Raw genomic sequence first — 26,415 nt, 5'->3', positions numbered from 1 at the left:
AAATAAATTGTTAATTTTCACATACAAATTTCTCATCCAACTAAATTTGACGCTCGTCCTACCTGTGTTATTGTGAAATGTTGAAATACATGCAATATTTTGAGTCAATTTATTCACAAGTACTTAAACCAGTCAGAGACATGTATATCAGATATCTGAACCAGTAGATCATTTTCCAAAACATAAATATCAACAAATCAACACATTAGATTAAAATTTGTTTATTTTCACCGAGGAATGACATAGATAAACAGCAATAAGGTTTGTGTAAGCAGTCTAGAAAATGTTTAGTAACATGGATATCATAATCTGACACTGGCCGATGGATATCAGGCCTAGCTGTCTACAAATAATCTAACAACACAGGGGAAAACATGTCAATGTACATAAAACATAACATAAAACCCTGAATAAAACAATATTGTCACAGTAGTTACTACTTGGTAACATTACCCTGAACAAATCAAATCTCCTCATAAACGACCTTATAGAAAAAAAAAAACCTGTAAAGACATGTCATGTAAAACATTATATAATTTCAACCTAACATTTTGATGACTATTATAGAGCCTTCTATAAAATGTAGACAAGCCACAGACAAGCAGATGGGCTAATCATTGTTCATCCTTGTTACAAAATACGTGCACAAATGATGTACAATGTAAATTTCATACTACGAAAAAAAATGTATAGTAAAAATCTAATAATTCCAATATGAATTTTATCAAACTAAGCAGCCAGGGTTTAATTCCATAGACAGACATGAAACGGTATGGGAGCCACCTGCCTGACCACGTCGGTTTTCTCTGGTTTCTTACCACAAGACCTCTCGTGCGCTTACATCCATGTCGATAATAAATCAAACCTTAAAAAATCATTTACAAGCAGCCATAAACAAAGCGAATCGAGTACTTTAAGCCATAAGATCATACACACACTTGGATAAAAAATCTGCTAACTGTATAAGTTAGCAGATTTTTGGAATATGGAGCATGCATATGGAAACCATACAAAAAAGAATTCCACGGAAGTGGATGTGTCGCCTGCGCAGCAAGCTAGGAGATGAATTAAAAAAAAACAAAAAAACAAGAGGCCCATTGGGCCTGTATCGCTCACCTGGTTGGATTAGACCAAATGTCAACATAATGTTCATGTTCAATTCGTTTTATTTGTCAATCTCAAACAATGCTATATATAGTTATGGTGTAGGTATCCCAACTGCTTTAAAGAAATGACGAAGTCCAGACTCTCTAAGGGTCTGAAAGACCTCAAGAATTGATTTTAGAACACCCATTCATAACTTTATGACAAGCAGCGATTTAAAGGAATTACCTCTATTTCCCCTTAGGCCCCTCGGGAGTCAGAGTCACCATTTATGCAAAATCTGTTCCCCATCCCTCAATGATAATTCTGATCCAATCTTTATGACTAGTATCGATTTGAAGGAATAACCTCTATATCCACTATGGGGCCCCGCCCCTTTGACCCCTGGGGGTCAGAGTCACCATTTATGCAAAATCTGTTCCCCTTCCCAAAGGATGTTTCTGACCAAATTGGGTTCAAATCCATTCATAACTTTATGACTAGTAGCTATTTAAAGGAATTGCCTCAATTTCTCCTATTGGGCCCCGCCCCTCAGGCCCCTTCGGGGTCAGAGTCACCATTTATGCAAAATCTAATCCCCTTCTGCCAAGGATGTTTCTGACCAAATTTGGTCAAAATCCAATAGGAACTTTTTGACTAGTAGCGATTTGAAGCAAATGTTGACGGACGACGGACGGACGGACGGACGGACGGACGGACGGACGGACGGACAACAGACGGACGACGGATGCCGCACCATGGCATAAGCTCACCGGATCTTTGGTCCAGGTGAGCTAAAAAACAGCTTGGCCATTCATTGTATCTATTCCAAGTGTAATTTGTATGATTTGCACGATGGATTCCCATCTTTTTTCCACTAAATCTAGTGTGATCCCATCTCAACTAAAAGTAAGCTACTTAATGTACAAATCAAAACAAAGTTTCATGCAGAAACCAGTAAGCACTATATGAAGTTTTAGGTTGATTGACCCAAAGAGAACTGGACAGATTTTATATTTATTTACAATGACCTAGACCTTCGAACCTGAAAAGCAATCCCAAGCAAGGACTTTTGATAAGGAAGGACTATACAAAATTTGAGTTTGATTGGCCCAAGGGAACTCGATTTATCTCATGGAAACCAATTTTCTATTAATAGTAACAGTGACCTTGACCTTTCAACACTGAACTTGAAAGCAATCCCAAGCAAGCACTTCCTCTAAGAAAGCAATGCATCAAGTTTTTGTTTGATTGGCCCAAGGGATCTCAAGTTATGCAAGCAAACCTATTTTCTATGTATAGTAACAATAACCTTTGACCTTTGAACATGAAAAGCAATCAAAGCAAGCACTTTTTGTAAGAAAGCACTGTATGAAGTTTGAGCCTGACTGGCTTAGGAAAACTCAAGTTATCACATGGAAAGAAGTTTTCTATTTATAGTTACAGTGACCTCGAAATATGACCTTCAAACCTGAAAAGCAATTGTTGATATATGGCTGCATACCAAATTTCATGGTAGAAGGTTCATATGTAATCAAGTTATTGTGTTCAAAAGAAAAAGTTAGCATTCATTTGACCTAAAATCAACCTTGAAAAACGATTCTGATTGTATAAAGACTTTTTTCTATGGTCATATAAACATTTGACTAAATTGCAAAAGCAATACACAGAAATATATATGGTGCAATGAATAAAATTCTTATCAAAACATCACACAGATACTACAGAATTAATATTATAATGGCTTTTAAACCCCCCTAGGAATTGAACTAAGTAAAAAACTACTTCAAAAACACCATCATTTATATTACTGTTTAAATCCAGAATAGGAAACAAGATTGTTTTAACTTTAATTCCATATTTAAAAATCATGTGAGTAAGACACTCTGATAAGTGCAACTTACAAGTTTGAAGTAAAAGAATCTATCACAAATTTACACTGGTAATAGAATAAAATCAAACTTGTTTGGCAATACGTCCACATAATTTCAATGGATCAAATTAACCAACTGTACTTTTAGGCAAAGCAATTTACAATTGTAATAGGAGTGGGAAAATGCACGGCCAGACCGGGGTTTGAACCAGGGACCTCCGAACACTAGCCGGATGCTCTACAGATTGAGCTACCTGGTTGCCGATGATCGACCCGGTCCAGTTCCGCTACACAATCATCAGTCTACAACATCTCTTTAAAATAATATCATGTTCAACCATAAGGAACGCATATTATCTAATGGAATTTCTTCATAAAAATCAGATCTTTTATTATGCATGCTAATAATGCCCATCTTTGTGTTTGTGTGGATGTTTAATTATAATGAAATAAACAAATAAAAGAACTATGAGTTTATAGATCTACATGTAAGTACCTGTATATGTATCAAGTAAACAGAATTACGTAGAAAAATGTTTCAGTATTAATAACAACTGTAGAGACCATATAAAAAATTGTACATAAATGTGTATATAATAACCATATTCAAGAATGAAAGGTTTATGTAACTGATTGTAAGCAACCATAAACAAGATAATGACTGTTGACAACAATGGAAAGACTGACTATTGCATGATAAATTGTGACCAGATTAAAGTATACATATAATCATACAACACCTACTGGATAACAAACATGCAGTAAATAGCACCCAAATAATCAAAGAAAGGTCATATTCATACATGTTAAATAGCATAAAACATCATTACCTTGGTCAAAATGAAATTGTGAATAAATTAATTTTGTCCAATAGGCATGATAAACAGGCACCATTTGACATAAAAGTCTGGGCCATCGTCTTCGTTTTGAGGATTAATACTGGTGATTCAAACTGAATTCCTGAATTTCCTCTGTAGACCACTGAAAATAAAACAGTATATATAATAAATTATCCATAAATTTATAAATTAAGCTTGGGAACTTTGAAACTGACTCCTACAAATTTTCATTACATCGAATAGATGTATAAAGTACAGAATTAACATTAAATCCTAAAATATAACCATATATATCACAATAAAAATCTGATACCAAAATTATTAATTATTATTATGGCTATATAAAAGAGTTGTGTGAATACTACATAATCTGTAAGTACTATGTAGATTTGTGTATTACAGTAATACTAACCTGTAAGTACTATGTAGATTTGTGTGTGACAGTAATACTAACCTGTAAGTACTATGTAGATTTGTGTGTGACAGTAATACTAACCTGTAAGTACTACAGTATGTAGATTTGTGTGTGACAGTAATACTAACCTGTAAGTACTATGTAGATTTGTGTGACAGTAATACTAACCTGTAAGTACTATGTAGATTTGTGTGACAGTAATACTAACCTGTAAGTACTATGTAGATTTGTGTGTGACAGTAATACTAACCTGTAAGTACTATGTAGATTTGTGTGACAGTAATACTAACCTGTAAGTACTATGTAGATTTGTGTGTGACAGTAATACTAACCTGTAAGTACTATGTAGATTTGTGTGTGACAGTAATACTAACCTGTAAGTACTATGTAGATTTGTGTGACAGTAATACTAACCTGTAAGTACTATGTAGATTTGTGTGTGACAGTAATACTAACCTGTAAGTACTATGTAAATTTGTGTGACAGTAATACTTACCTGTAAGTACTATGTAAATTTGTGTGTGACAGTAATACTAACCTGTAAGTACTATGTAGATTTGTGTATTACAGTAATACTAACCTGTAAGTACTATGTAGATTTGTGTTACAGTAATGCTAACCTGTAAGTACTATGTAGATTTGTGTGTGACAGTAATACTAACCTGTAAGTACTATGTAGATTTGTGTGACAGTAATACTAACCTGTAAGTACTATGTAGATTTGTGTGACAGTAATACTAACCTGTAAGTACTATGTAGATTTGTGTGACGGTAATACTAACCTGTAAGTACTATGTAGATTTGTGTGACGGTAATACTAACCTGTAAGTACTATGTAGATTTGTGTGACAGTAATACTAACCTGTAAGTACTATGTAGATTTGTGTGTGACGTGAATACTTACCTGTAAGTACTATGTAGATTTGTGTGTGACAGTAATACTAATCTGTAAGTACCATGTAGATTTGTGTGACAGTAATACTTACCTGTAAGTACTATATAGATTTGTGTGTGACAGTAATACTAATCTGTAAGTACTATGTAGATTTGTGTGTGACAGTAATACTAACCTGTAAGTACTATGTAGATTTGTGTGACAGTAATACTAACCTGTAAGTACTATGTAGATTTGTGTGTGACAGTAATACTTACTTGTAAGTACTATGTAGATTTGTGTGACGGTAATACTAACCTGTAAGTACTATGTAGATTTGTGTGTGACAGTAATACTAACCTGTAAGTACTATGTAGATTTGTGTGACGGTAATACTAACCTGTAAGTACTATGTAGATTTGTGTGACAGTAATACTAACCTGTAAGTACTATGTAGATTTGTTTGTGACGTGAATACTTACCTGTAAGTACTATGTAGATTTGTGTGTGACAGTAATACTAACCTGTAAGTACTATGTAGATTTGTGTGACGGTAATACTAACCTGTAAGTACTATGTAGATTTGTGTGACAGTAATACTAACCTGTAAGTACTATGTAGATTTGTTTGTGACGTGAATACTTACCTGTAAGTACTATGTAGATTTGTGTGTGACAGTAATACTAATCTGTAAGTACCATGTAGATTTGTGTGACAGTAATACTTACCTGTAAGTACTATGTAGATTTGTGTGTGACAGTAATACTTACCTGTAAGTACTATGTAGATTTGTGTGTGACAGTAATACTAATCTGTAAGTACTATGTAGATTTGTGTGTGACAGTAATACTAATCTGTAAGTACCATGTAGATTTGTGTGACAGTAATACTTACCTGTAAGTACTACGTAGATTTGTGTGTGACATGAATACTTACCTGTAAGTACTATGTAGATTTGTGTATATGTGAGGTCCCATTAATGTTGCTAACGGAAACCTCAAGTTGGCTAAAGTCCCAAATAACTGTTCCATTGTATGCAATGTTAGATACCACAGTCAGATACTCCCCTAGGGCAAACCAAGTGTACACTGAAAAAAAACAAGAGGTCCATTGGCCTTGGCGGTCACCAAAGTTTCCAAATATATCAATTAATTTAATTGACCCTTTTTGGCCGCACTCATCAATCCAAGGGGTCAGTCAGGGCCAACATGTGCATACCATTAAGCTGTCATCCCATGCTGATAATGTTTACAAAGTTAGAATGAATTCCAATAGAAATCCAACAAATAACAGTAAAAAGTGTGATTAACTCCCTACATAAACTATAGTAAAGTCTACCCCTCCCAGGGGCAAATGTATGACCCAGGGTCATGAAATTCACATCTTTGGTAAAGCACCTTAAGACCCTCTCATCTATGAAGAGTAATTGATTCCACCATATTTGAGGGTAAAGAAAAAGATTTTTGAAGTTTTCGTCAATTTGAACCTTTTTGGTCCCACCCCCTGGCCCTCAGATGGTGGGGACAACATAATTCACAATTTTGATTGACCTTTAGCCATGGAAGGTTCCTGCCAAATTTCATTGAATTTGGTTCAGCGGGTTCGGAGAAGAAGTCAAAAATGTAAATTGTTTACAGGCTCACAACGGATGACAACAGACAAAAGGCGATTAGAATAAAAATCCCATTCACATTTTTAAATATAGTGATGTTCCAGGAACCAATGTCCATAATGAAAGGAAAAGGATTCAAATAAAATGTTACAACAAACACTTTCTTTCAGGATTTACTGAGGACATAAGTATAACAACAACACAGAGATAACGTCTGGTGTGCATTTCACATTAAAAGTTCATCATTGATAGTTAGGTTTGCTTTACAAATTAAAGTTCATATATCTATGAACAACACTTACTGCCTGGTTCACAGTAGGCTTGGTGTCTAAAGTACAGATACACAGCTAACAGGAAGGATGTTAGGTTGAAGATGAAAAGTCCAACTTTGTAGTGGAATGACTGTCTTTCCTGTTAAATACATATCAAATATCAGTCTATAAAATTAATACTCAATATAATTCTGTTTGTGACCTAGGTATGTTCACCCTTATACCTGATATAACACCCCTCCTGTATACATATACTATAGACCACATGTTTTTGTTTATTACACATATAGAACAATTGTACAATGGAACAATAATTCCCATGATTAAGCTTGTTATTAAGCCTTAACATTTGTATATCACAACCAGTATGAAACCAGTCATCTTCATCAGTACACACCGTCACATTCATCAGTACACTCTGTCACCTTCATCAGTACACACTGTCACCTTCATCAGTACACACTGTCACATTCATCAGTACACTGTCACCTTCATCAGTACACACTGTCACCTTCATCAGTACACACTGTCACATTCATTAGTACACTCTGTCACATTCATCAGTACACTGTCACCTTCATCACTACACACTGTCACCTTCATCAGTACACACTGTCACATTCATCACTACACTGTCACCTTCATCAGTACACTGTCACCTTCATCAGTACACTCTGTCACCTTCATCAGTACACACTGTCACATTCATCACCACACAATGTTACCCTCATCAGAAACATCTGTCACATTCATAAGTACACACTGTCACCTTCATCAGTACACACTGTCACCTTCATCAGTACAATGTCACCTTCATCAGCACACTGTCACATTCATCACTACACTGTCACCTTCATCATTACACACTGTCATCTTCATCAGTACACACCATCACATTCATCAGTACACTGTCACCTTCATCATTACACACTGTCATCTTCATCAGTACACACTGTCACATTCATCATTACACACTGTCACCTTCATCAGTACACAATGTCACCTTCATCAGTACACTGTCACCTTCATCAGCACACTGTCACATTCATCACTACACTGTCACCTTCATCAGTACACACTGTCATCTTCATCAGTACACACTGTCACCTTCATCACTACACACTGTCACTTTCATCAGTACACTGTCACATTCATCAGTACACTGTCACATTCATCAGTACACACTGTCACATTCATCAGTACACACTGTCACTTTCATCACTACTCTGTCATCTTCATCAGTACACACTGTCACCTTCATCAGTACATTCTGTCACCTTCATCAGTACACACTGTCACATTCATCAGTACACACCGTCACCTTCATCAGTACACTATCACATTCATCAGTACACACCGTCACCTTCATCAGTACACACTGTCACATTCATCACTACACTCTGTCACATTCATCAGTACACTCTGTCACCTTCATCAGTACACTCTGTCACCTTCATCAGTACTCTGTCACCTTCATCAGTACACTCTGTCACCTTCATCAGTACACTCTGTCACCTTCATCAGTACTCTGTCACCTTCATCAGTACTCTGTCACATTCATCAGTACACTGTCACATTCATCAGTACTCTCTGTCACCTTCATCATTACACACTGTCACCTTCATCAGCACACTGTCACATTCATCACTACACTGTCACCTTCATCATTACACACTGTCATCTTCATCAGTACACACCATCACATTCATCAGTACACTGTCACCTTCATCATTACACACTGTCATCTTCATCAGTACACACTGTCACATTCATCATTACACACTGTCACCTTCATCAGTACACAATGTCACCTTCATCAGTACACTGTCACCTTCATCAGCACACTGTCACATTCATCACTACACTGTCACCTTCATCAGTACACACTGTCATCTTCATCAGTACACACTGTCACCTTCATCACTACACACTGTCACTTTCATCAGTACACTGTCACATTCATCAGTACACACTGTCACATTCATCAGTACACACTGTCACTTTCATCACTACTCTGTCATCTTCATCAGTACACACTGTCACCTTCATCAGTACATTCTGTCACCTTCATCAGTACACACTGTCACATTCATCAGTACACACCGTCACCTTCATCAGTACACTATCACATTCATCAGTACACACCGTCACCTTCATCAGTACACACTGTCACATTCATCACTACACTCTGTCACATTCATCAGTACACTCTGTCACCTTCATCAGTACACTCTGTCACCTTCATCAGTACTCTGTCACCTTCATCAGTACACTCTGTCACCTTCATCAGTACACTCTGTCACCTTCATCAGTACTCTGTCACCTTCATCAGTACTCTGTCACATTCATCAGTACACTGTCACATTCATCAGTACTCTCTGTCACCTTCATCATTACACACTGTCACCTTCATCAGTACACACTGCCACATTCATCACTACACTCTGTCACCTTCATCAGTACACACTGTCACATTCATCACTACACACTGTCACCTTCATCAGTACACTGTCACCTTCATCAGTACACACTGTCACCTTCATCAGTACTCTGTCACATTCATCAGTACACTGTCACCTTCATCAGTACAATGTCACCTTCATCAGCACACTGTCACATTCATCACTACACTGTCACCTTCATCATTACACACTGTCACCTTCATCAGTACACACAGTCACATTCATCAGTACACTGTCACCTTCATCATTACACACTGTCACCTTCATCAGTACACACTGTCACCTTCATCAGTACAATGTCACCTTCATCAGCACACTGTCACATTCATGACTACACTGTCACCTTCATCAGTACACACTGTCACCTTCATCAGCACACACTGTCACATTCATCAGTACACACTGTCACATTCATCAGTACACACTGTCACATTCATGACTACACTGTCACCTTCATCAGTACACACTGTCACCTTCATCAGTACACAATGTCACCTTCATCAGCATACTGTCACATTCATCAGTACACACTGTCATCTTCATCATTACACACTGTCACCTTCATCAGTACACAATGTCACATTCATGACTACACTGTCACCTTCATCAGTACACACTGTCACCTTCATCAGTACAATGTCACCTTCATCAGCATACTGTCACATTCATCAGTACACTGTCACCTTCATCATTACACACTGTCATCTTCATCAGTACACACCATCACATTCATCAGTACACTGTCACCTTCATCATTACACACTGTCATCTTCATCAGTACACACTGTCACATTCATCATTACACACTGTCACCTTCATCAGTACACAATGTCACCTTCATCAGTACACTGTCACCTTCATCAGCACACTGTCACATTCATCACTACACTGTCACCTTCATCAGTACACACTGTCACATTCATCACTACTCTGTCACCTTCATCAGTACACACTGTCATCTTCATCAGTACACACTGACACCTTCATCACTACACACTGTCACCTTCATCAGTACACTGTCACATTCATCAGTACACTGTCACATTCATCAGTACACACTGTCACATTCATCAGTACACACTGTCACTTTCATCACTACTCTGTCACCTTCATCAGTACACACTGTCACCTTCATCAGTACATTCTGTCACCTTCATCAGTACACACTGTCACATTCATCAGTACACACCGTCACCTTCATCAGTACACTATCACATTCATCAGTACACACCGTCACCTTCATCAGTACACACTGTCACATTCATCACTACACTCTGTCACATTCATCAGTACACTCTGTCACCTTCATCAGTACACTCTGTCACCTTCATCAGTACTCTGTCACCTTCATCAGTACACTCTGTCACCTTCATCAGTACACTCTGTCACCTTCATCAGTACTCTGTCACCTTCATCAGTACTCTGTCACATTCATCAGTACACTGTCACATTCATCAGTACTCTCTGTCACCTTCATCATTACACACTGTCACCTTCATCAGTACACACTGCCACATTCATCACTACACTCTGTCACCTTCATCAGTACACACTGTCACATTCATCACTACACACTGTCACCTTCATCAGTACACTGTCACCTTCATCAGTACACACTGTCACCTTCATCAGTACTCTGTCACCTTCATCAGTACACTGTCACCTTCATCAGTACAATGTCACCTTCATCAGCACACTGTCACATTCATCACTACACTGTCACCTTCATCATTACACACTGTCACCTTCATCAGTACACACAGTCACATTCATCAGTACACTGTCACCTTCATCATTACACACTGTCACCTTCATCAGTACACACTGTCACATTCATCACTACACTCTGTCACATTCATCACTACACTCTGTCACATTCATCACTACACTGTCACCTTCATCAGTACACTGTCACCTTCATCAGTACACACGGTCACCTTCATCAGTACACACTGTCACATTCATCACTACACTGTCACATTCATCATTACACACTGTCACCTTCATCACTACACTGTTACCTTCATCAGTACACACGGTCACCTTCATCACTACACTGTCACCTTCATCAGTACACTCTGTCACATTCATCAGTACACACTGTCACATTCATCATTACACACTGTCACCTTCATCAGTACACAATGTCACCTTCATCAGTACACTGTCACCTTCATCAGCACACTGTCACATTCATCACTACACTGTCACCTTCATCAGTACACACTGTCATCTTCATCAGTACACACTGTCACCTTCATCACTACACACTGTCACTTTCATCAGTACACTGTCACATTCATCAGTACACACTGTCACATTCATCAGTACACACTGTCACTTTCATCACTACTCTGTCATCTTCATCAGTACACACTGTCACCTTCATCAGTACATTCTGTCACCTTCATCAGTACACACTGTCACATTCATCAGTACACACCGTCACCTTCATCAGTACACTATCACATTCATCAGTACACACCGTCACCTTCATCAGTACACACTGTCACATTCATCACTACACTCTGTCACATTCATCAGTACACTCTGTCACCTTCATCAGTACACTCTGTCACCTTCATCAGTACTCTGTCACCTTCATCAGTACACTCTGTCACCTTCATCAGTACACTCTGTCACCTTCATCAGTACTCTGTCACCTTCATCAGTACTCTGTCACATTCATCAGTACACTGTCACATTCATCAGTACTCTCTGTCACCTTCATCATTACACACTGTCACCTTCATCAGTACACACTGCCACATTCATCACTACACTCTGTCACCTTCATCAGTACACACTGTCACATTCATCACTACACACTGTCACCTTCATCAGTACACTGTCACCTTCATCAGTACACACTGTCACCTTCATCAGTACTCTGTCACATTCATCAGTACACTGTCACCTTCATCAGTACAATGTCACCTTCATCAGCACACTGTCACATTCATCACTACACTGTCACCTTCATCATTACACACTGTCACCTTCATCAGTACACACAGTCACATTCATCAGTACACTGTCACCTTCATCATTACACACTGTCACCTTCATCAGTACACACTGTCACCTTCATCAGTACAATGTCACCTTCATCAGCACACTGTCACATTCATGACTACACTGTCACCTTCATCAGTACACACTGTCACCTTCATCAGCACACACTGTCACATTCATCAGTACACACTGTCACATTCATCAGTACACACTGTCACATTCATGACTACACTGTCACCTTCATCAGTACACACTGTCACCTTCATCAGTACACAATGTCACCTTCATCAGCATACTGTCACATTCATCAGTACACACTGTCATCTTCATCATTACACACTGTCACCTTCATCAGTACACAATGTCACATTCATGACTACACTGTCACCTTCATCAGTACACACTGTCACCTTCATCAGTACAATGTCACCTTCATCAGCATACTGTCACATTCATCAGTACACTGTCACCTTCATCATTACACACTGTCATCTTCATCAGTACACACCATCACATTCATCAGTACACTGTCACCTTCATCATTACACACTGTCATCTTCATCAGTACACACTGTCACATTCATCATTACACACTGTCACCTTCATCAGTACACAATGTCACCTTCATCAGTACACTGTCACCTTCATCAGCACACTGTCACATTCATCACTACACTGTCACCTTCATCAGTACACACTGTCACATTCATCACTACTCTGTCACCTTCATCAGTACACACTGTCATCTTCATCAGTACACACTGACACCTTCATCACTACACACTGTCACCTTCATCAGTACACTGTCACATTCATCAGTACACTGTCACATTCATCAGTACACACTGTCACATTCATCAGTACACACTGTCACTTTCATCACTACTCTGTCACCTTCATCAGTACACACTGTCACCTTCATCAGTACATTCTGTCACCTTCATCAGTACACACTGTCACATTCATCAGTACACACCGTCACCTTCATCAGTACACTATCACATTCATCAGTACACACCGTCACCTTCATCAGTACACACTGTCACATTCATCACTACACTCTGTCACATTCATCAGTACACTCTGTCACCTTCATCAGTACACTCTGTCACCTTCATCAGTACTCTGTCACCTTCATCAGTACACTCTGTCACCTTCATCAGTACACTCTGTCACCTTCATCAGTACTCTGTCACCTTCATCAGTACTCTGTCACATTCATCAGTACACTGTCACATTCATCAGTACTCTCTGTCACCTTCATCATTACACACTGTCACCTTCATCAGTACACACTGCCACATTCATCACTACACTCTGTCACCTTCATCAGTACACACTGTCACATTCATCACTACACACTGTCACCTTCATCAGTACACTGTCACCTTCATCAGTACACACTGTCACCTTCATCAGTACTCTGTCACCTTCATCAGTACACTGTCACCTTCATCAGTACAATGTCACCTTCATCAGCACACTGTCACATTCATCACTACACTGTCACCTTCATCATTACACACTGTCACCTTCATCAGTACACACAGTCACATTCATCAGTACACTGTCACCTTCATCATTACACACTGTCACCTTCATCAGTACACACTGTCACATTCATCACTACACTCTGTCACATTCATCACTACACTCTGTCACATTCATCACTACACTGTCACCTTCATCAGTACACTGTCACCTTCATCAGTACACACGGTCACCTTCATCAGTACACACTGTCACATTCATCACTACACTGTCACATTCATCATTACACACTGTCACCTTCATCACTACACTGTTACCTTCATCAGTACACACGGTCACCTTCATCACTACACTGTCACCTTCATCAGTACACTCTGTCACATTCATCAGTATACACTGTCACCTTCATCAGTACACTCTGTCACCTTCATCATTACACTGTCACCTTCATCAGTACACACTGTCACCTTCATCACTACTCTGTCACCTTCATCATTACACTCTGTCACCTTCATCAGTACACACCGTCACCTTCATCATTACACACTGTCACCTTCATCAGTACACTCTGTCACTTTCATCAGTACACACTGTCACATTCATCAGTACACTGTCACATTCATCAGTACACTCTGTCACTTTCATCAGTACACTGTCACTTTCATCAGTACACACTGTCACCTTCATCATTACACACTGTCACATTCATCAGCACACTGTCACCTTCATCATTACAAACCGTCACCTTCATCAGTACACACTGTCACATTCATCACTACACTCTGTCACATTCATCAGTACACTCTGTCACCTTCATCAGTACACTCTGTCACCTTCATCAGTACTCTGTCACCTTCATCAGTACACTTTGTCACCTTCATCAGTACACTCTGTCACCTTAATCAGTACTCTGTCACCTTCATCAGTACTCTGTCACATTCATCAGTACACTGTCACATTCATCAGTACTCTCTGTCACCTTCATCATTACACACTGTCACCTTCATCAGTACACACTGTCACATTCATCACTACACTCTGTCACCTTCATCAGTACACACTGTCACATTCATCACTACACACTGTCACCTTCATCAGTACACTGTCACCTTCATCAGTACACAGTCACCTTCATCAGTACTCTGTCACATTCATCAGTACACTGTCACCTTCATCAGTACAATGTCACCTTCATCAGCACACTGTCACATTCATCACTACACTGTCACCTTCATCATTACACACTGTCACCTTCATCAGTACACAGTCACATTCATCAGTACACTGTCACCTTCATCATTACACACTGTCACCTTCATCAGTACACACTGTCACCTTCATCACTACACTCTGTCACATTCATCACTACACTCTGTCACATTCATCACTACACTGTCACCTTCATCAGTACACTGTCACCTTCATCAGTACACACGGTCACCTTCATCAGTACACACTGTCACATTCATCACTACACTGTCACATTCATCATTACACACTGTCACATTCATCACTACACTGTCACCTTCATCAGTACACTGTTACCTTCATCAGTACACACGGTCACCTTCATCTCTACACTGTCACATTCATCAGTATACACTGTCACCTTCATCAGTACACACTGTCACCTTCATCAGTACACTCTGTCACCTTCATCATTACACTGTCACCTTCATCAGTACACACTGTCACCTTCATCAGTACACTGTCACATTCATCAGTACACACTGTCACATTCATCAGTACACACTGTCACCTTCATCAGTACACACGTCTGTCACCTTCATCAGTACACACGTCTGTCACCTTCATCAGTACACTGTCACCTTCATCAGAATACTGTTATATTCATCAGTAGATTTTGTCACCTCAAACCTGAAGAACAATGTGTACCTTCATCATAATATCTCTGATGCAGGCTTTATTTTAGACTGTAAACAAAATTTGAATTGAGATGGATGCCTATAAATATTCTGCACATGTTTTTACTTTTGAAAATATCAAGTCTTTAGATCTTTTGTGTAAAGCAGGTACAAACCCATCAAATTGTCTGAGAATTTCTAGTTCTAATTTGACATATGTGTATGTATTACACATATGTTGTAACAAATGTATATATAATCAAATGACAAAGCATATGAGAAAAAAAAATGCTAAGAAATATTTATACTAGAGTGGTAACAAAAGGACAATGAAAGACAGAGGTACAGACAACAAACAGACAACAGGCAACAAATATACAATAAACAAAGACACCAAACATACAAAGACAACAAACATACAACAAACAAATGAAGACAACAAACAAACAACAAACACACAACAGGCAACAAATATACAATAAACAGACAAAGACAACAAACACACAACAGGCAACAAATATACAGTAAACAGACAAAGACAACAAACAAAGACAACAAACAGACAACAAAAATACAACAAACAAAGATAACAAACAGACAACAAACAAACAACAGGCAACAAATTTACAATTAACAGACAAAGACAACAAACAAAGACAACAAACAAACAACAGGCAACAAATATACAGTAAACAGACAAAGACAACAAACACACAACAGGCAACAAATATACAGTAAACAGACAAAGACAACAAACAAACAAAGACAACAAACAGACAACAAAAATACAACAAACAAAGATAACAAACAGACAACAAACAAACAACAGGCAACAAATTTACAATTAACAGACAAAGAAAACAAACAAAGACAACAAACAAACAACAAACAAACAAAAGGCAACAAATTTACAATAAACAGACAAAGACAACAAGCACACAACAGGCAACAAATATACAGTAAACAGACAAAGACAACAAACACACAACAGGCAAACAAAAGGCAACAAATATACAATAAACAGACAAAGACAACAAGCACACAACAGGCAAACAACAGGCAACAAATATACAGTAAACAGACAAAGACAACAAACAAACGAAGACAACAAACAGACAACAAAAATACAACAAACAAAGATAACAAATAAACAACAAACAAACAACAGGCAACAAATTTACAATTAACAGACAAAGAAAACAAACAAAGACAACAAACAAACAACAAACAAACAAAAGGCAACAAATTTACAATAAACAGACAAAGACAACAAACAAACAACAGGCAACAAATATACAGTAAACAGACAAAGACAACAAACAAAGACAACAAACAGACAACAAACACACAACAGGCAACAAATATACAATTAACAGACAAAGAAAACAAACAAACAAAGATAACAAACATAAAAAGACAACAAACATATGCAGACAACAGACAGACAACAAATAGACAACAGACAAAGACAACAAACATGCCATTTCAGAAGTCAAAAGTGACATTTCTTAGAAGTCTGAAGGGACAAAAACGTAAATGGACATATCCCTTCAAACCCAAGAGTCATTGACAAATCCCTTTAAACCCAAGAGTCAAATGAACATATCCCTTTAAACCCAAGAGTCAAATGAACATATCCCTTCAAACCCAAGAGTCAAATGGACATATCCCTCAAACCCAAGAGTCAAATGGACAAACCCCTTCAAAGCTAAGAGTCAAATGAACATATCCCTTTAAACCCAAGAGTCAAATGAACATATCCCTTCAAACCCAAGAGTCAAATGGACATATCCCTCAAACCCAAGAGTCAAATGGACAAACCCCTTCAAAGCTAAGAGTCAAATGGACAAACCCCTTCAAAGCTAAGAGTCAAATGGACATATCTCTTTAAACCCAAGAGTCAAATGAACATCCCTTCAAACCAAAGAATCAAGAGGACATATCCCTCAAACCCAAGAGTCAAATGGACATATCCCTTCAAACCTAACAATCAAGAGGACATATCCCTTCAAACCAAAGAATCAAGAGGACATATCCCTTCAAACCCGAGAGTCAAATGAACATCCCTTCAAACCTAAGAATCAAGAGGACATATCCCTCAAACCCAAGAGTCAAATGGACATCTCTTCAAACCCAAGAGTCAAATGGACATCCCTTCAAACCCAAGAGTCAAATGGACAAATCCCTTCAAACCCAAGAGTAGAATGAACATACCCTTCAAACCCAAGAGTCAAATGGACATATCCCTTCAAACCCAAGAGTCAAATGGACATATCCCTTCAAACCCAAGAGTCGAATGGACATATCCCTTCAAACCAAAGAATCAAGAGGACATATCCCTTCAAACCCAAGAGTCAAATGGACAAATCCCTTCAAACCCAAGAGTCGAATGGACATATCCCTTCAAACCCAAGAGTCAAATGGACATATCCCTTCAAACCCAAGAGTCGAATGGACATATCCCTTCAAACCCAAGAGTCGAATGGACAAATCCCTTCAAACCAGAGCCAAATGGACAAATCCCTTCAAACCCAAGAGTCAAGTGGACAATTCTCTTCAAACCCAAGAGTCAAATGGACATATCCCTTCAAACCCGAGCCAAATGGACAAATCCCTTCAAACCCAAGAGTCAGGTGGACATATCCCTTTAAACCCAAGAGTCAAATGGACAAATCCCTTCAAACCCGAGCAAAATGGACAAATCTCTTCAAACCCAAGAGTCAAGTGGACATATCCTTTCAAACCCAAGAGTCAAATGAACATATCCCTTCAAACCCAAGGGTCAAATGGACAAATCCCTTCAAACCCAAGAGTCAGGTGGACATATCCCTTTAAACCCAAGAGTCAAATGGACAAATCCCTTCAAACCCGAGCAAAATGGACAAATCCCTTCAAACCCAAGAGTCAAGTGGACATATCCTTTCAAACCCAAGAGTCAAATGAACATATCCCTTCAAACCCAAGGGTCAAATGGACATATCCCTTCAAATCCCTTCAAACCTAAGAATCAAATCTTATTTGATGAGTCAAAAACATATCATCAAAGGTCTGCTGAAGCCCAGATTCCCTCTACTTACTACAGCAAAAGTTTAATTAATTACACCTGGGAAGATGGCTACAGCCAGATTGTTAAAGAAAATAAGATTTGAAGAGCACCATCATTAAATGTGTAAGTGTAGAGTGCATACCCTGTTAGTCATCTCCTTGTTGTTAGCTGTGCGACCCCAGTGGAACAGTACACACGTCAACAGCATGTGAAACAGTGAACACACCATAAAACCGATAAATAGGTATTCGTGCATATCTGAAACAGATCAATGTGAAGTGTGCATTCCTTTATCAAGTTCCTACCAGTTGTACAGGCGACTCATAATGGAATGCATCAGATGGTTTTGATGACAGCTACCATACAGCTGAAACATGTTAACAATTTTCTCTGGTAAAATATTGGACCATTCAAAGAACTTCCATCTTGGGCTCACTGTACATGTTTACACACACATTACCTGGATTTTTGGTGAGACCTCTTGCAATTGTATAACCTGTATCCATGGCTGGTTCTTCTGGTTTTCAACGATGCACTACCTTTTGTGATGTGGGTATTTCAGTAATAAACTTAATTCTCCAAAACAAATTTCATCAAAATCCATTTAGTTGTTCAGGACTCATAGCGATTTAAAAAGACATACCTCAATTTTCTGGGGGGGAACTTGTCCCTATCCAATCAGGCATTCAGGTGAAGTAGGATTTAAAGCTACTAAGGATGTACCTCAATTTCCCATATTGGTCCCTGCCCCTCTGGCCCCAGGGGAGCTACACTCTCTATTCATATAACTTTAAATCTCCTTTACCCAATAATGCTTCAGACCAAATTTCATCAAAATCCATTCAGTCATGCAGGACTAGAAGGGATATCAATCATTACCCTCAATTTCCCCTATTGGGCCTAGCCCCTCCTGCCCCAGGGGATACACACCCTCCGGTAATTACAACTTCAGATCTCCTTTGCCCAATAATGTTCCAGATGGAAAGGGCAATAATTCAATGAGTTACTGTCTAATAATTCCCATTTTCAAGCTAGCTAGTCCCGAGATCTTGTCTATATATGGTGACATACAAAGTTTCATAAAATTTGGTTGATATTTACTCCAGTTATCGTGTTCACAAGGTCCAATAATAATGTTGTTACAAAGGGCAATAACTCTGTTAGTTACTGTCGAATAATTACTATTTTTTAACTCAATTTTGCATTTTTAAACTATTTAGGTTAGATATTCACATATCAATAAATTAAAACAAAGGTATTTTAAACATTCCTGTCACAGTAAAAAATATCCTGCCTGATCCTTTTTATTTTATTTGATATTACAAATGGCAATTAACTTTCTGAAGCCAGAAATATCTGTCCATCAAATTCAATATACAATATATATAATGAGTATCTATCATTGACATCACACTCACCTGCATTTTCTGTAGATGATATGTAAGTTAACCCTACTAGTGCTAGCACTTCTGATATATGGAGAAAGCTGGCAATGGCTGCCAGATTTGTGTAGATTTTGTTCTTCCTTCCAACATTAATTTTAGTATGGAAATTGTAATAGGCAACAGCAAACATTAGACGTGGGGAACAATGAAGTGCCACACATATCCTCCAAACATACTTCTGGGGCGTGTACCCTCCTATAGCGGACGAGATAGATGGCAGGTAATTGGCTACCTAGGAAAAAAGAAGAAATAAATCGCATTTAACTTAAGACATCTACTCTAGAGTAAACATTAATTCACACAATTTCACAGTAAACAAATTTCTACATTCAATATATATAACAAGACAACATTGAAGAGGTCAAAAGTGCAGGAATTCTATTTGAGGGAGAGACCTAAAATTACCAAGGGGATGACCAATGGAGATCATTTATCATGATTATTACAAAATTGAATAAATAAAAAGAAAAAATCGGCTTTCATGATCTTTTCTTAACAATTGATAAAGCATTAGATTTTTTGTCAATTTGGCAGAGGTTTTTTGGATAATGATAGTTGACAAAATTGAGAACCATGTTTTCAGGAACATTACATGTAAACTACATGTATTTTGGATTATGACATATGGGAAGCAGACTACAGAAAGACTGGGTGGCCATGGCCATGGGTGATTATTTTTTATAAGCAAATATTATATGAAATGCATAAAAAATGAAAAAATAAATGTACACTGTATTTGGTATATTCATTATGAAGAAGTACATACAGGCCTCACATTTCTTAAAACTAAAATAAATAAATTGGTTCCGAATTTAAAATTTCCAGATTTCCAACAGTGTGTTTACACCGGAAATTTAATTTTGCCTACAGCGAAAAAATGGTGTCTCCCAATCAAGGTAAGAATGTGGGAAAACTTAATGTACAACATATGTCAAAACAAAACTAAATCTGTCTTTGAGATAGAGATAGTTAATTTCAAATAGGTTTCAGAAAAAAAAATGTGTAGAGAATTGTGTCATTTTGGGTCAAATATCATGATATTTTGCAATATCTTTAAAGTTTTTTGAAGTTGTTACCATGGTATTCACAGGTCTGAAAAACATAGAAAAAATAAGTTTACTTATCCTCCAGAGCTGTATTAAAATTGCTAATGTTGTAAAGATTACTATTAAATTAAATATACTTTATTATAGCTATGTAAGTCTCCTGAGTAGCTACCTGGGGAACAGGAAGTGGTACAATACCAGTGAGTGGTACAATATATACCAGTGAGTGGTACAATACCAGTGAGTGGTACAATATATATATATACCAGTGAGTGGTACAATACCAGTGAGTGGTACAATACCAGCGAGTGGTACAATACCAGCGAGTGGTACAATACCAGGGAGTGGTACAATACCAGCGAGTGGTACAATACCAGCGAGTGGTACAATACCAGTGAGTGGTACAATACCAGGAAGTGGTACAATACCAGGGAGTGGTACAATACCAGGGAGTGGTACAATTCCAGGGAGTGGTACAATACCAGGAAGTGGTACAATACCAGCGAGTGGTACAATACCTGAGCGAGTGGTACAATACCAGCGAGTGGTACAATACCAGCGAGTGGTACAATACCAGCGAGTGGTACAATACCAGGGAGTGGTACAATACTAGCGAGTGGTACAATACCAGGGAGTGGTACAATACCAGGAAGTGTACAATACCAGTGAGTGGTACAATACCAGTGAGTGGTACAATACCAGGAAGTGGTACAATACCAGCGAGTGGTACAATACCAGCGAGTGGTACAATACCAGCGAGTGGTACAATACCAGCGAGTGGTACAATACCAGCGAGTGGTACAATACCAGCGAGTGGTACAATACCAGGGAGTGGTACAATACCAGCGAGTGGTACAATACCAGGGAGTGGTACAATACCAGGAAGTGGTACAATACCAGCGAGTGGTACAATACCAGCGAGTGGTACAATACCAGCGAGTGGTACAATACCAGGAAGTGGTACAATACCAGCGAGTGGTACAATACCAGGAAGTGGTACAATGCCAGTGAGTGGTACAATGCCAGTGAGTGGTACAATACCAGGAAGTGGTACAATACCAGCGAGTGGTACAATACCAGCGAGTGGTACAATACCAGCGAGTGGTACAATACCAGTGAGTGGTACAATACCAGTGAGTGGTACAATACCAGTGAGTGGTACAATACCAGGAAGTGGTACAATACCAGTGAGTGGTACAATACCAGCGAGTGGTACAATACCAGCGAGTGGTACAATACCAGTGAGTGGTACAATACCAGTGAGTGGTACAATACCAGGAAGTGGTACAATACCAGTGAGTGGATATGTCTAGTCAAATGGCTACCCCAGGGATCAATCCCCGGTCCGCTGATTTTTAACATATTCATCAATGACATTTTTCTGAGTAGCTACCTGGGGAACAGGAAGTGGTACAATACCAGTGAGTGGTACTCTGCGACAATACCAGCGAGTGGTACTCTGCGACAATACCAGCGAGTGGTACTCTGCGACAATACCAGTGAGTGGATATGTCTAGTCAAAGGGGTACCCCAGGGATCAATCCTCGGTCCGCTGATTTTTAATATATTCATCAATGACATTTTTTTTTTAACTGTATTCAAGAATCAAAACTCCATAACTACGCTGACGATAACACTCTGGGTTATTTCAATAAAAATGTACATACTTCAGGGCATCAGGTAGACCCTTGAGAGTATGTTGACTCCCGAAAATGATATCTGACTCTTGGGTTTGAAGGGACATGTCTATTTGACATATGTTTTGACCCTTCAGATTTCTAAGAAATAGTGATTTGACTTCTGAAATTACTTAAAAGTCAAGGGTCAACTGGATGCCCTGTACTTTGAAAGATGTTATAAAAAGAGGGGTTGCACTCTTAACTGAATGGTTCAGTATTAATGGTATGCAAGCAAACCCAGAAAAAAATCAGGCTATCTGTTTTGGTTAGAAAGGCCTTGATCATTTCAACATTGCAAACTCAGAAATCAAATGCAAAGAAAGTATCAAAGTTTTAGGTGTTGAGATAGATTTTTTTTTTGAAATTTGACAAATATCTTTCTGTTATATGTAGAAAAGCCTCCAAACAGTTGACAGTTTTAAAGAGAATTGGCCATATATTACCAAAGGGCACAAAAATGTTAATATATATATATATATCTTTTGTACTCTAAAATTTTGATTATTGTCCTTTGGTATGGCATTTTGTAGCCAAGCAGCAACTAGGAAAACAGAGAAAGTACAGGAGAGAGGCTTACGCTTTGTTCTTAATGATTTTAACTCCGATATTAAGGAACTTTTATCACAGTTCAATACTTCATTCCTACATATACATACAATGAAGCTAATAACATGTTAAACTTTCAAAATTTTTAACAATATAGCTCCAGACTACATTTGCAGTCTTATTACTAAAAAAGAATCTGTGTATTCTTTCAGGGCAGGACGACAAATACATGTACCTAGCTGAAGGGTTAGCACCACCAGTCTTTCAGACATGAGGCATCCCGCATATGCTGTCTGCTGAACAACCTGTGCAAGGTCGAGAATTATGGGGAATTTTTTTTAGACGGCTCCGTGTGTAGGATGTCCTTGATTGTAAGTGCTCAATGTGTGTATCTGTGTGATTTTTTGTTATGCTTTAACTGTTTGGTGTCTTTGTCTACATCTAGCACCCTTCGATTTGTTATGCTTTAACTGTTTGGTGTCTTTGTCTACATCTAGCACCCTTCGATTTGCATGTAGTACTTTCCATGTTTTGTTGCCATGGTGCTTTGTTATGAATGCTGCTCAATATTTTTTGCTTCACTAAAACATTTTACTATTTTTTTTTTTAGATAAATTTTCATAGTTTCTCCAGTAACTTTCTTTTAACTCACACTATATTTGTGTATATCCTGGAAATGTTCATCTTTTGCTATATTAGCATGTGTATATTACACTTTGCTCTGATCATGATAGTGTTTTAACTTCAACTCTACTCTAGTAACTCTGTGTCTAAGAAATGCAAGTGTTCATTCATAACCATCAATCTCTTAACACTGAATTAGTCATATATGTCAGTCTTCGTTTCTGGAAGTTAATTTAAAATTTCCTAATGCTTTTCTGAGCTTATATGTCAATTCAAACTTTATTTATAGTCAGTACATATTATAACAAATCAACATTAGCTCTAATGAGCTATTAAAACTGACTCCAACAGTAAAAGACATGCACAAATACAAAATAAAATAAATACAAATCAATAAAACATCAAAGCATACAAACATTATATTTACCTGATTGTAAGTTAAAAAAAATATTTGTAAAATCAGGTAATTGCAGAAAATGATTGTTTGGAAATATATTCTTGGAGTTATCTCTGTAGATTTAGCAGTAGCACTTTACAATATGGATATTAACATTAAACATTACGTTTATTTAGACTCTTACAAACAAAAAAATGATTAATTGGAACTTACCAGGTATATATAATTAAAACATTGTTACAAAAAATAAAACATGACGGTCTGATGTTGTGTGAATGTCTATATGTTTTGTCTGTATGTGCTGCATTTACATGGTGGCCCATACCAGATATTTGTCAGTGATTTGAATTGTGTGAGTGAAGTTGTTGTTCTGAAGTGGTCTGGTAGGGCATTCCAGATTTTAGGTGCATCTGAACGAAAAGAGTGCTTGCCACATTTTGTTGTCCTAACATGTGGTATATATGCAATTGACTAACGTTAAGGACTCCAGAGGTGGAACGACTCACACTACACCGTGAGTACAGATGGCACACGAACAGACATCGGTATCCCAGGGACAGAGACATATTTTACCTTGCAGTGAGTGGCAGTTGATGACTCGAAATCATACAAAATGGACCATGTCACACAGAAAATAAATCCGGTCAAAGGTAAAAGCACAGCGGTTTTAGCTACATGAGCAAACTGTATTTGGAAAATGGCATTTGGGTTAACGTTCGTTGTTGGGCCCGCCATGGTCAGAAAGTTCTTGATCAGTGTCAAATATTTACTTAAGTTGTATTGGCACTCACTTCCTCTACGAAAAACTCACGGGCGACCAAGGGTCCTTCTAAAGACATGAATACCTGACAGGACCTGAATTTTTAGTGGCCGTTTTCGGTTATCGCGGTCCAAACGTATGAAATAAGGACGGACCCATTACATATACAGTAGGGACTTGAGAATGTGTAACGTTATAGCATATTTTCAGACGTTTAAGCTTAGTTGTTCAAGGATCCCCTGGGGTGACTCAGGCTGGGGCCTTCGGAACAGCTCCATTAATCTTACACTTTAGTGAAAAATTATAGGTCTCCCCTTAGCCCGAGTTTTCTCTGGCCCTGTTACCATGTCTGGTGTAGGGTTAGGGTCCCTTAGCCCGAGTTTTCTCTGGCCCTGTTACCATGTCTGGTGTAGGGTTACCCTAACCCTACACCAGACATGGTAACAGGGCCAGAGAAAACTCGGGCTAGTCTCCCCTCAAAGGGAGTCGGACTGATAGTTAGGGAATATGGGAGTACATGTAAGAGCTCCCCGTCATCCGTCGTCTAAAATAGCAGTTATGTCTAGAACTGCCAATAAAACAAAAAGGAATTAGATATAGAGAATACATGGTCAGTGTCTTAAAATATAAGCTGTATTTTGGCGAGGGTAAAGAAAGACAAAAGTGGCGAGCCTTGGTAGTTGTTTCACTTTAAAGTAGGTCAATCGAATTGACGCACGTGCTAAGATTCCAAAATACAGCTGTTTTCCGTCACTGCCAAATAGATTATATATACGGTGGGTGTATTCCGACAATGCGGTGGCATTTGCAGGATAAATAGAGAATACATGGTCAGTGCCTTAAAATGTAAGCTGTATTTTGGCGAGGGTAAAGAAAGACGAAAGTGGCGAGCCTTGGCGCGCCACTTTTGTCTTTCTGTCCCGAGCCAAAAATACAGCTTATATTTTAAGACACTGACCATGTATTCTATTTATCCTGCAACAGTCATAAAAATAATCATAAAAATAATCATTTTGAAGTGAAACGGTGTCAAAAATGATAGAAATATGTTCGCCTTTTAAACGTAGTTTC

The 26,415-nt window shown here is 38.3% G+C and overlaps 1 protein-coding gene across 1 annotated transcript; it reads right to left on the bottom strand.

Moving 5' to 3' along the window:
* Positions 1–1,786: 1,786 nt before the first annotated feature.
* On the bottom strand, positions 1,787–25,328 carry LOC117328664 (post-GPI attachment to proteins factor 2-like). The gene is made up of 6 exons (XM_033886105.1): positions 25,158–25,328; positions 20,266–20,524; positions 18,990–19,105; positions 6,999–7,107; positions 6,021–6,172; positions 1,787–3,937 (listed from the first exon to the last, which is right to left on the bottom strand). Exons 1-5 carry the CDS (start codon positions 25,317–25,319, stop codon positions 6,030–6,032), a joined length of 789 nt encoding a protein of 262 aa, XP_033741996.1. The 5' UTR covers positions 25,320–25,328; the 3' UTR covers positions 1,787–3,937; positions 6,021–6,029.
* Between the last annotated feature and the right edge of the window lie 1,087 nt (positions 25,329–26,415).

Source organism: Pecten maximus, chromosome 6 (assembly GCF_902652985.1).
Source record: "Pecten maximus chromosome 6, xPecMax1.1, whole genome shotgun sequence".
Classification (NCBI taxonomy): Eukaryota; Metazoa; Mollusca; class Bivalvia; order Pectinida; family Pectinidae; genus Pecten; species Pecten maximus.
Note: the sequence above shows the minus strand (reverse complement) of the source record. Positions and strands in the feature narration are given on the sequence as shown.